At 65.7% G+C, this 12,102-nt stretch overlaps 2 protein-coding genes across 2 annotated transcripts; both read right to left on the bottom strand.

The window, feature by feature from the left end:
* Positions 1 to 730: 730 nt before the first annotated feature.
* On the bottom strand, positions 731 to 6,372 carry CHLRE_06g278276v5 (uncharacterized protein). The gene is made up of 5 exons (XM_043063191.1): positions 6,119 to 6,372; positions 5,557 to 6,003; positions 3,371 to 4,790; positions 1,216 to 3,291; positions 731 to 1,118 (listed from the first exon to the last, which is right to left on the bottom strand). Exons 1-5 carry the CDS (start codon positions 6,278 to 6,280, stop codon positions 1,090 to 1,092), a joined length of 4,134 nt encoding a protein of 1,377 aa, XP_042923894.1. The 5' UTR covers positions 6,281 to 6,372; the 3' UTR covers positions 731 to 1,089.
* A 46-nt stretch (positions 6,373 to 6,418) lies between these two features.
* Positions 6,419 to 8,342, bottom strand: CHLRE_06g278275v5 (uncharacterized protein). Its single transcript, XM_043063190.1, has 2 exons — positions 8,165 to 8,342; positions 6,419 to 7,950 (listed from the first exon to the last, which is right to left on the bottom strand). Exons 1-2 carry the CDS (start codon positions 8,245 to 8,247, stop codon positions 6,960 to 6,962), a joined length of 1,074 nt encoding a protein of 357 aa, XP_042923893.1. The 5' UTR covers positions 8,248 to 8,342; the 3' UTR covers positions 6,419 to 6,959.
* Positions 8,343 to 12,102: the final 3,760 nt, after the last annotated feature.

Below are 12,102 nucleotides of genomic sequence, written 5' to 3'. Positions count from 1 at the left end.
CAAGTGCTGCAGGGCTCCCCCGACCGCCACACCCAAGGCACCCTGCTGCACGCGCGGATGCAAATGACCAACCACAAAGGTTGATACGCCGCCTGCTCCAAGCTGGTGAAGTGTGGTGCTCGCCGAGATGTTAAAATGCCGACAAGCAAAATGTCGCCAACTCCACGGCGACGCTCCTGAACCGCCAGAATCCTATTCCATAGCGATGTCGAGTTCCAAAGCACAAGCCGGCATAGGCTGAAAGGCGCTGGAGAGGGAGTGTCGCGCTACAGCTGCAAAGTGGACTGACGAAAAACGAGCAAGCCCACAAATGCAGACTGCTTCACAGTGGTTCGTAGGCCTTAAGAAGCCTAAAACAAAAGGAAGCAAGTCAAACAGCACGAGAGAAATGACATCGACTGCTTCAAAGCTGTGCAGAAGGAAAGGAGGATGCAAGAAAAGCAAGAGAAGAGAGAAAAGTAAAGTAAAGTAAAGTAAAGTAAAGTAAAGTAAAGTAAAGTAAAGTAAAGTAAAGTAAAGTAAAGTGCTCTCACATGCTCTGACGTCTGCTTAGCAGGCTCGCGGGACCAGTACGCACACCAGACAGCGTACAAGAAGGTGGCCCGCAAAGTGCTCCACAGCAGCGCGCCCGCCCCCCGCGGGCCTGAGGAGGATGCAAGAAAAGCAAGAGAAGAGAGAAAAGTAAAGTAAAGTAAAGTAAAGTAAAGTAAAGTAAAGTAAAGTAAAGTAAAGTAAAGTAAAGTGCTCTCACATGCTCTGACGTCTGCTTAGCAGGCTCGCGGGACCAGTACGCACACCAGACAGCGTACAAGAAGGTGGCCCGCAAAGTGCTCCACAGCAGCGCGCCCGCCCCCCGCGGGCCTGAGGCCCACATACCCATGCGGTCCCCCAGCATGAAGCCCGCGTCCGTCACTGGCGGCGCCGCTGCCTGGGGCGCAACGCAGGCCCACAGCTGCTGCAGCCACGTCCTCGCCTGCGCATAAGCTGGACACTCCAGGAAGATGTGCGTTAGGCTGGCCCACGCCCGCGGGCCAGGTGGCCCGCAGGCGGGGTGAGGACAGTGCGCCCCCAACCCCCCGCACCCCGTGGTCACCCGTGGCCGAATGCCCTTGCCCGCCCTGTACAGCCCGCAAGGCAGGTAAGCATGTTGCAGCCGGTACACCAGCACCTTTGCCCCCCGACTGGCGTGGCTGTCCCACAGCCTCCGCCACGTACCCCGCAGAAGGGACGCATCCGGGGGCGGCATGCGAGGGTCGCCCTCCACCGCCGCCGCTGCTGCCGCCGCCGCCGTGGCAGGCCCAGTGCTAGGTCCCGCCCCGCCCGCCGCCTGCTCCTGCAGCCGCGCGGACCGCCGCGGCCCCTCACCCGACTGCTGGGACGGGGACGCATACGACTGCAGTTCTCTCGCCGGCGTGTTCTGCAGCCCGGCTGCCGCGGAGGTGCGGTGGAGCCAGGGGTCCAGAGCCACCGGGTTATTGTGGAAGTGCTGCGCCGCCGTGGTGGTCAGCTGCGCCGCTGCACGCTGCCACTCCGCCTCCCGCTCCGCCAGCCGCGACTGTGCCGCCGGCTGGGTCCCCGACCCCCCCGCCTGCTGAGCTGGCGCCGGGCAAGGCATGGCTGCGGGGCGGGCCGGAGCCGGAGGTGCGGCCGGGTTAGCCGCGGTGATGGCCCGCCGCACGTCCCGCACCGTGTAGTCCGCCAAGCTGACACCCGCAATCCGGCAGTGCTCCGGGTGTACCACCACCCCAGCCTCCGGCGCCAGGAAGTACGGCGCCCGAGGCCACGCCCCCGCCCGTTCCCCTGGTGATGCTGCATCGTACGCCGCCCGCTCTTCAAAGGTCCACAGGTGCCGCGGCTTGCGATGCTGCAGCACACAGGCAGGCTGCCACGCCCCATCCACCGCCGGGGGCAGCACGCCAGGCCCAGGCTCCAAGAGCCGCCCCGTGTAGTGGACGTAGGACACAGCCCCCGCAGCGTTAGCCACCCACAGCTGGTCCAGGCTAACCCGCCACTGTGGCGGCGCCGCTGGCGGCTGAGTGGCTGGCTGCGGCGGATGCTGTTCCACGCCCGCGCTCCGCACGTGGCCGACCGCGGCCGCCAGCCGGGCAGGCAGCCCCGCTGGCGCCGGCGCGTCGCTGTACACCCACGCCCACGTGGTGGCGGAGTCCGGGCGCACATGGGTAAGCAGCGCCCGGGTGAGCGTCTTCCAGGGTTGCCGGCCTGGCTGGGCAAGGAGGGCGAAAGTCTTAGCTTGCAGGGCAGACAGGAACGCAGGCAGGTCGACGTGGTTGACACCCCCATCCTTGTACGGCAGACAGGCCGTTTCCCGCTTTGGCAGCAGGAGCGGGTTCCCGTGCGACACCAGGCTGGCGTCCTCAGCGTGCATGGAGCGCGCAGCAAAGTGGTCCACCAGGTCGGTGAGTTCCTTCAGCTGCGCAGGCGACGGGTTGAGGAAGCTGAAGTGGTAGGCCAGCTTCGCCGCCAGCACCTGCTTCGCAATGTGCACACGGCCAACGAGGGTCAGAGACAGGGCAGCCCACAGACGCGCCACAAACGCCATGCCGCGAGCCCGCCGGGTGTACAAGTCAGCTGCAGCCGCATCAGAGTCCCACGACAGGGGCACACCCAGGTGCGTCACGGCGCCAGTGGTAAACGGCACCCCCGTGTGTGGGCAAGGGCCCGTCAGGTGCGCAAACCTGCCAAGGCCCATGGCCTTGCTCTTGTCCGGATGGACACGGGCATTGGACGCGCGGCAGAACAGCTGTACTGCCGCCATCAGGACCGGCCCGTCCACCGCCGGGTCGCGCGCCGTGAGGGTCGTGTCGTCAGCGTGGTGGGCAGCAGGTGGCGCCTGCTCGCCGCTGGGTAACAGGGGCGTGCGCAGTGCCCCTTGCTCCACCTGCCGCCGCAGAAAGGACGTCAGTGGCTGCATCTGGATGACCCACAGGGGTGGTGAGGCGGTGCTGCCCTGCGGCAAGCCGTTCAGCACTGGGAAGGCGTCAGAGAGCATCCCGTTCACACACACGCGGGCAGAGCCGTTGGCAGTGAGCAGGCGGATCCAGCGCAGCATGCGCGGCCCAAACCCAAGTCCCTCCGCGGACGCATACAGCCACTGCCGGTGCACCCGGTCATACGCCTTTTCAATGTCCAAGAAGTACAGCGCACCACCCTGCCGTGGCGCGCCGTCCGCGCCCACGTCCAGGCGCATCCATTCGATCAGGCCTTGGAGGTACAGCGCGTTGTCTCCAATCCAGCGGCCGGTGATGAACGCGGTCTGCAGCTCATCCACAACTGCATCCAGGGCGGGCAGGCTGCTCCTGCCTAGCAGCTGCCCGCTGATCAAAGGGCGGCTGCGGCGTGGGAGCCTTACTTGGCTGCTGCTGCGCGCCAGCCGGCCCGGCATCGGCAGTGTGACGCCTGGCCGCCAGCGGCCCCCCCACACCTGCCGACGGCTGCCCCCCGCTAAGCCCTCCCGCTGCCACCCGCTGCTGTGGAGAGGGCTGCTGCTGCCGCTCGGCCCTCAGGGGAGCTGCAGCAGCACGGGTGCTTCCCCCCGCCACCAGAGCAGGCAGCGAGGGCGAGGCCATGGCGGGTGGTCCGCTGGCGCCACCAGCGGCAGCCGCTGCGTCACCCAAACCCGCCGCCTCCTGCATCTGCACGTCCCCCACGTGGTCAACTATGTCAACACGTTGCCCACGCCGTGACGCCGCCGTGCTAGCGCCACCGCCCGCCCCGTCCTGCCCCCCCCGCGTGGCCAGGACCCCAACCTGGGAGCCGGTCCGGGCCCTGGGCGACTGCCCCTGGCGCTGCAGCTCCTGCTGCTGCTGTTGCTGTAACCGCCGTTGCTGCTGGAGATTGAGTTCCGCCAAATCGGCCAAGTACCGCTGCATCACAGCGGTCTGCTCCTGATCCTGCCCGGCGGCGGCCCGCTGATCCAAGGGCGGCCGTGGCGCGTGAGCGCCACTGTGCTGCTGCTGCGCGTCAGCCGGCCCAGCACCGGCAGGGCGAGGCCTGGCCGCCGGCAGCCCCCCCACGCCTGCCGCCGGCTGGACCCCGCTAAACCCTCCCGCTGTCACCCGCTGCTGCGAAGAGGGCTGCTGCTGCAGCGCGGCCCGCAGGGCAGCCGCAGCAGCACGGTTGCTTCCCCCCGCCACCAGAACTGGCAGCGGGGGCGGGGCCCCGCTGTGTGGCCCGCTGGCGCCACCAGCTGCAGCCGCCACATCACCCAAACCCGCCGCCTCCTGCATCTGCACGTCCCCCACGTGGTCAACGATGTCCGCTGCAGTCGCCATGGCAGCCGCGGGCCTCACCCGACCCAAGGTGTTGCCACCCAGGTCGGCGACCCCGGCTGCAGCCGGAGCAGGGCTGCCTGCCGCAGCTGTCGTGGCCGTCCCAGCCGCCTGGGGGGCGCCACGGACCTCCACCTGCATGGGCTCCTCACCGGGCATCTCAAACTTGGCACAGTGCAGGTGAGAGAGCTGCGGGTCCCAGATGGGGCCCCGCACACAGGCAAAGATGTGGTTGGTGATGCCCTGGCCTGCGGGGGCCTGGGGCTCCCCCTTGGGGCCCACCGATTTGGCGCACTGCTCTGAGACCACATAAGCACACGCCAGGTTAGAGGGGTCCGAGGTGGTGGGATAGCCACCCGCCTGCAGCACCAAATCGGTGCGACCGCGGAAAGCCCCCCACACAGGGCCCCCTACCATCTTGACCGTGACGGTGTAGGTGCCCGGAATGATGGGCCGGGTGTCCACTGAGTATAGGCGCCACCAGCCAGTGAACTCGTCGTGCTGAGTATAGGCGCCACCAGCCAGTGAACTCGTCGTGCAGCTGTGCTAGGACGGCGGTACGGCCGGCCGGCACGCGGCAGACGGCCCAGTCCGGTACGGTGGCGCCCTGGTCACGGAGGTAGGCGAGGAGGCGGCCACCAAGCGCATCGCGGCCAAGCTGCGTCCACTCATACCCCTGCACATCTGCGCAGCGGTTCTGGTGCGTCACGAGGTCAGAGCCGATGGCAACACACGTGTCACGATTCAGGCAAACGGCCCCGTACTCCGCCTCACTGCCCGCACCCCCACCAGCGCGCCCAGCCGTGTCGGCCGAAACCCCAGCCGGCGCGCCCAGGCCCCTTCCCCTGTCCTTACCACCACCCGCCGGTTGTGACGTCTGCAGTGGCGGCCCCGCCTGGGGCGGTGGCTGGGGCACTGCCCGCCCCGCTCCTCCACCCTGGCGCCCCGACCCGCTGCCCCCACCAGCCTGCTGTCCCCCGGCCGGCCGCCCAGTGGGCACGTGCGGCGGCGAGCTATCACCGTCCTGCGGGGGAGGCAGCCCGCCGCCCAAGCGCCCTGCCCTCTGCTGCGGGAGCTGGGCGGGGCCACAGCGCCCTTTGGAGCTGGGCTGTTGCTGCGGCGGCGGCGGCGGTGCGTGCGCGGCTGGTTGCACCCGTCGCCCACGCCCGGACGCCGCCGTGGCCGCGCCATCACCCGCCCCGTCCTGTCCCCCCAGCGTGGCCAGGACCCCAAACCGGGAGCCGGTCCGGGGCCTGGGCGGCTGCACCTGGCGCTGCTGCTCCTGCTGCTGCTGTTGCTGTACCCGCCGTTGCTGCTGGAGATGGAGGTCCGCCATGTAGGCCAAGTACCGCTGCATCGCAGCTGCCAGCTGCTTATCCTGCCTGGCGGCTGCCCGCTGATCAAAGGGCGGCTGTGCCGCGGGAGCCCCACTGGGCTGCTGCTGCTTGCCAGCCGGCCCAGCATCGGCAGTGCGACGCCTGGCCGCCGGCGGCCCCCCAACGCCTGCCGACGGCTGCCCCCCGCTAAGCCCTCCCGCTGCCACCCGCTGCTGTGAAGAGGGCTGCTGCTGCCGCTCGGCCCTCAGGGGAGCCGCAGCAGCACGGGTGCTTCCCCCCGCCACCAGAGCTGGCAGCGAGGGCGAGGCCACGGCGGGTGGTCCGCTGGCGCCACCAGCGGCAGCCGCTGCGTCACCCACACCCGCCGCCTCCTGCATCTGCACGTCCCCCACGTGGTCAACTATGTCAACACATTGCCCACGCCGTGACGCCGCCGCGCCAGGGCCACCGCCCGCCCCGTCCTGCCCCCCCCCGCGTGGCCAGGACCACAACCTGGGAGCCGGTCCGGGGCCTGGGCGACTGCCCCTGGCGCTGCAGTTCCTGCTGCTGCTGTTGCTGTAACCGCCGTTTCTGCTGGAGATTGAGGTCCGCCAGCTCGGCCAAGTACCGCCGCATCACAGCGGTCTGCTCCTTTTTTTTTTTTTGAGGAATCATCCTTACAAGGTTGAACAGGGGCAGACGCGCTGCCCCCCTGCTGCCTGAAAGCAGCCTGGTCCCTGAGACCAGAACCCTGACAGGGCAAGAAGAGAAGAAAAGAGAAGAAAACAGAAAGCAAACACCTTTTTTTTTTTTGAGGAATCATCCTTACAAGGTTGAACAGGGGCAGACGTGCTGCCCCCCTACTGCCGGAAAGCAGCCTGGTCCCCGAGACCAGAACCCTGACAGGGCAAGAAGAGAAGAAAAGAGAAGAAAACAGAAAGCAAACACCTCGAGACCGCCACCAACCACCCCCAACCATCCCACCCACCCCACCCCGACCCGGCAGACAGAGCAGGAGGCTGGCCCCCCCGCCCCCCGGGAGGGGTTGCACAAAAACACCGCCAGACCTAACCCAAGCACCAACCTACACCACAGCCTAACCGCAAGAACCACCACCACCGCGCGCCAGAAAAGAAAACACCAGCGCTACGCACTCGCCCCGCCCAAACCCACCCCACCCCCACAAGTCGGTTGCTTAAGCAACACCCCAGGAGAACCGGCAGAGGAGACACAAGCAGAAAACTAAACGGGCCAGATGTGGCGCTGACCTGATCCTGCCTGGCGGCTGCCCGCTGATCCAAGGGCGGCCGTGGCGCGGGAGTGCCACTGTGCTGCTGCTTCTTTTTTTGAGGGATCATCCTTGCTGCTGCACGCCAGCCGGCCCAGCACCGGCAGGGCGAGGCCTGGCCGCCGGCAGCCCCCCCACGCCTTCCGCCGGCTGGACCCCGCTAAGCCCTCCCGTTGCCACCCGCTGCTGCGAAGAGGGCTGCTGCTGCAGCGCGGCCCGCAGGGCAGCCGCAGCAGCACGGTTGCTACCCCCCGCCACCAGAACTGGCAGCAGGGGTGGGGCCCCGCTGAGTGGCCCACTGGCGCCACCAGCTGCAGCCGCCGCGTCACCCAAACCCGCGGCCTCCTGCATCTGCACGTCCCCTACGTGGTCAACGATGTCCGCTGCGGTCGCCATGGCAGCCGCGGGCCTCACCCCACCCAAGGTGTTGCCACCCAGGTCGGCGACCCCGGCTGCAGCCGGAGCAGGGCTGCCTGCCGCAGCTGTCGTGGCTGTCCCAGCCGCCTGGGGGGCGCCACGGACCTCCACCTGCATGGGCTCCTCACCGGGCATCTCAAACTTGGCACAGTGCAGGTGAGATAGCTGCGGGTCCCAGATGGGGCCCCGCACACAGGCAAAGATGTGGTTGGTGATGCCCTGGCCTGCGGGGGCCTGGGGCTCCCCCTTGGGGCCCACCGATTTTGCGCACTGCTCTGAGACCACATAAGCACACGCCAGGTTAGAGGGGTCCGAGGTGGTGGGATAGCCGCCCGCCTGCAGCACCAAATCGGTGCGACCGCGGAAAGCCCCCCACACAGGGCCCCCTACCATCTTGAACGTGACGGTGTAGGTGCCCAGAATGATGGGCCGGGTGTCCACTGGCACATGAACCGTGAGGACAGCCTGACCGCGCTGGAGCGGTACCGCCAGCGGCAACTTGCGCATGAGCTCCGCTGTGAAGGCTGCTTTGCTGGCGCTGGTTGCGCGCCGGCTGAAGGCCAGCCCCGCAAACGTGCGGGAGGGGCGGCCTGTGCTGTGCAGAGAGTGGCCCTGCAAGAGCTGCGGCTGGTTGCCCTGCCTGCACATGGTGTCCAGCACTGACAGGGCAGCACTGGTCACCTCCCGGACGCCGGCTGAGGACAGCTGCTCGCCCTCTGGGAGCCCCGTGGTGGCACCCACCAGAAGTACTGGGTAATAATAATAATAATATCTACGCAGGGCACAGGTGCCCGCGTGTCTTAAGGAGGAGTGAGACAAGCTCACCCCACCGTCGGAAAACTTGATTTCCCTACCCCGGCTCCCCTGCGCGGGGGCCGCCATTGGCGGTCCCCTGGGTGCGGCCTCCCGGGCGGCATCGGGTGTTGGCAATGCCCATCTCTCGCTCTAGCCGGTAGTACAGGTTTGCGGTGCCCCGGAGTGTGGTGACGCTATGCATGTGGAGACGTGTGCAGCAGGCCTTGGCTGCCTGCGGTTTGGCTCCCAGGTCTTTGAGGAGAGTTTCAAGGGTACGGGGGACAGTGCCACCGTGGCCCAGTGTAATAACGTGTTTAGCATCGTAGTGCACAGTCCACCCTGCAGCTCGCATGGCAGTGGCAAGGGCGGCGTGCTGTGCTTGTTTTTGAATGAGCTTCTCGCTGTGGTGCAGGTCAGAGGTGTATCCAACTTCAAGGATGTACACTGGGTAGGCCCCTTTGTTGGCTGGTGGGGATGTCATGAAGCGTTCTGCTTCGGACCGGGGAAGGTTCGGGATAAAGAGAATGTCAGGCCGCATCCTGTTGAGGTCTGCAGCGGGCACTTGCGGGCAGAGCCAGGACGGCGGCCGCATGCCCGCACAGTACTCAGGCAGTTCAGCTCGGGAGGTGGCATCCATTATCATGTAGCCACCACCGTTGTGACCATGGTGTAGGCATTCGGCAATCATCCGCACTGCAGTGTTGTGTTTGGCTATCCTAGCGCCAACGAGTTGGGGGTGCGCGCAGTGGCCGGCAAGGTGACCTGCGGTGCCACGCTCTGGGTCAGATCCGCGGCTGCGCTGGATGTGGGCACAGAGACCACATTTGTCGCTGTCTCGTAGTTTAAACAAAGCCAGCCGGGCCGGGCAGATGAGGCCTCCCTGACGAGCATTCTGTATGAACCGGCGTAGGCCGTGGCTGGCGTCCGAGTTCGTCATGTACGCATTACTGGCGCGTGGGTCAAGGCTGGGTGCTGCCTCGGCCCATTTCTCAGTGTACAGGGTTTTGTTGGCGTATCCACCACGGCAGCTGGGGGCCATTGCCCTGGTGAGGCCCCGGTTTAGGTCCGACATGTAGTGCGTGGCTGTGCTATCGTCGTCCCTGGTGACCGTGAAGGTCGGCCACCAGTGCCGGGCGTGCGGGTCGTTGTCGGCCGGTTCGGATACATCGGCGGTTTTTTCCTGGGTGGCGACGGCAGCCGCCCCTTTATCGGCTTCCTCGTTGCCGTGTAGCCCGGTGTGCGAGATCACTTTAATCAGAGCGGTGGGTGCGCCCCGGGCGTGGCGTGCATGGAGCAATGCCACGACTGAATCCAGGAGGTCCCGATGTTTACTCAGATGCAGTCGCCGAGGCTCGTTTATTGCTCGTTTGATTAGGTACAAGCTTGCAACAGAATCTGATGCAATAGTGAGCTTCTTATTTGCAAATTCTTTACCCTCGCCACCAAATTCTGCGAGGGCAGCACGAATTGCTGCCAATTCAGCTCTCGTAATAGTGTTAGTGCACCCAGCGCCATTTGGATTCACGTAGACAACGCGAGAATCGCTGAACCAGGCGCAGGCGCCGGCAACCTGGACTTCTTTGCCATTGTCAGTTTTGATTTTGCTTACCGAACCATCTGTCCAGACAGTGCCAATCACGTCGTGGGCCAGAGCATGGTGGGTCTGGAATCGCGCGTTAGGAAAGCGTCGTGCTTCGTCAGCCATGGCGTGTATCGTCTTTGGGTTAGCGTGCTGGTATTTGGCTTGCTTTAGAATGGAGTTTGGGAGGGCCGGGCAGGTTGGGGCCGTGGCCGTGTGTGTCCACGTGCGCGGGTCGCTGATGTGCGTGGGTGCGTTCGCCCCCCTTTTCAGTGTGTCCACGAGCCGTTTCAGGCGGGGGGCAAAGCACTGGAGTCCGGCGGGGTTCCCAACAATGACCAGTCGGAGCCCCTTCTGGCGTTCAGCCTGGGTGTTGGTGCCAAGTCCTGTGTCAAGGCCCGCGGTGCCCGCGGACCAGTTGGCCAGCTCGTGGCAAAGTGGGTGTTGAAGCCACTGCGTGTGGGGGAAAGTGGCCGCTTTGGGGAGCGCTAATACAGTAAGAGTTGGTTCCTGCGAGTCACGCATGGCCTCGGCGCATGCGAGGGCCCACATGAGCGCCTTCCGTGTATCGTGGGGGGTAGAGGGGGGGTGGGCATATTGCAAGCCGGTCCATGCGGTCTGGTAGGCATCGTGCAGTGCGCCAAAGGCCCCGTCAGCAGGGTCTCGTGTCCAGTATTCGTGGGCTGCAGTGGAGGAGTTTAGTGGGGACGCAAACATTTCCCGAATGTGTACTGCTTGTGTGACCCGCAGGCACTGGACGATGGCTGCTACTGTGCCTGCCGGCAGCGACACCTGGTGCATTGGCATGGCCTTGCGGTCCTGCTGCGCCGGGTCATAGCGGTAGCGCATGATGAGGGCAGCGACCGCTTCCTCAAAGGCGTTGGGCCGCTGGTTGCCGGTGTGCCTGAAGCGCTCCCACAGGGTAAGGAGGCGGGGGTAGGTGATGGTGCCCAGCCAGCGGCCACAGGGTTCATGGACGTGCGCCTCAGCTGGGTCACGGCGGGTGCCACCAGTGGTGGTAATTGTGTATGCTCCGGGGGCCACGATGTCCTTGTAGGGGTTGCACGGGCTTGTGGTGATGGTGGTGGTCGTGCGGATGTCACGCGCGCGGGATGCGGTATCCAGGGGCTCGGCGTCGTGGCGGCCTTGGCGCTGTCTGGCGGTAAGGTTCCGATCAGGTGCGGGGCGCACTGTTCGGGGCCGCGGGCCTTGGTTGGTACCGTTTGCTAGCCGGGTTTTGCACTCCTCCAGTAACTCCTCCCATTGTGGGCTGTGTTTTAGGTCCCGTTCGCGGTCCGTGCTCGGCGCCCACGTGACATGTCGCAGGAGTCTGGTCGTCCAGGACGAGAATAGGGGGGCCCCAGTGGGCTGCGGTGCTGCCGGCTCTGCAGCTTGGGCAGGCTCTTCAGGTGAGATTGCGTGGGCTTGGGTTTCAGCCGGAGGCTCAGCCTCGGTCTGCGCAGGTTGTGGGCCTGGGCGCGTCGCAAGAGGGTGCTTGTAACACCTGGCATTCTGGATAGTTGCGTAGCCCATGCGAACAAAAGCAGAGACAATGCCGGCCGGGCAAATGGACGGCTTCCACTGCACCTTCCAGTACTTCTCACGTGTCCCAGAGGTGTCCTCTCTGGCCTTGCGCTTCCGTGTCAGTTCTTTGTCCGTGACAGTTTGTTTATTTTCGCTGTGCAGGACCTGTGCCAGTTCCTGTCCATCATTGTCCAGGACGTAGGTGAGTTGAGTGTCACCGTTAGTGCGGTTGTCGGCGGGCCGTGGGACTAGATCGTGTGTGATCCTGGCGCGGGCCAGTCGCCAGCTGGGACCGGCCCCGTGGCCTCCCGCAGCTTGCGCTGCCAGGACGGTCAGGGGCGGCGTCGGGCTATCAGCGTCCATGGGGTCGTTGTGAGCGGCAGCCTGGTTGACTTCCATAGGCAATCCTGTGTTGTTCAGGTACTCGCTTATGGCGTTGGGTTCGGGGTTGGCGGCATTAGCCGTGAGGCGGGATGTGAGGGCGGGTGGTAGCCCACGGCGCTGTTGGCGTGGTTCGACAGCATGTGCAAGGGAGGGTGGGTCTTGTGGGTGTGGGTGGCAGATCCGCATGTGTCCTGTCATGTCTTTGGCGAGCGCTTGGAATACCGAGCATGCCGTTTCGTACCCCCGCGTGCCCACCGGCAGGCTCTCATCGCCGTTGGTGAGCCGCAGGGCATGGTTGATGGCGGCGCGGTCCCCGGTGAGCAAGTCCTCAGGGGTAGTGCGTGTAGTTTCTGCAATGCGTGCGCGTTGCGCTGCATGTTTTGTAACGCGCCGTGCTCGTGTTTGGTTCTGTGGTGGCCGGCGTGTTGTAGCCGGCTTGCGGGCTCTGGCCGGTGGCCGTAGGGAGGGTTGCGTTGCCCCATCAGCGGGGACTTCCGGAGCAGCAGCACC

The sequence above is a fragment of the Chlamydomonas reinhardtii genome, chromosome 6 (genome assembly GCF_000002595.2).
Source record: "Chlamydomonas reinhardtii strain CC-503 cw92 mt+ chromosome 6, whole genome shotgun sequence".
Taxonomy (NCBI): domain Eukaryota; kingdom Viridiplantae; phylum Chlorophyta; class Chlorophyceae; order Chlamydomonadales; family Chlamydomonadaceae; genus Chlamydomonas; species Chlamydomonas reinhardtii.
The sequence above is the reverse complement of the archived record's forward strand: the minus strand, read 5'-3'. Positions and strand labels throughout refer to the sequence as shown.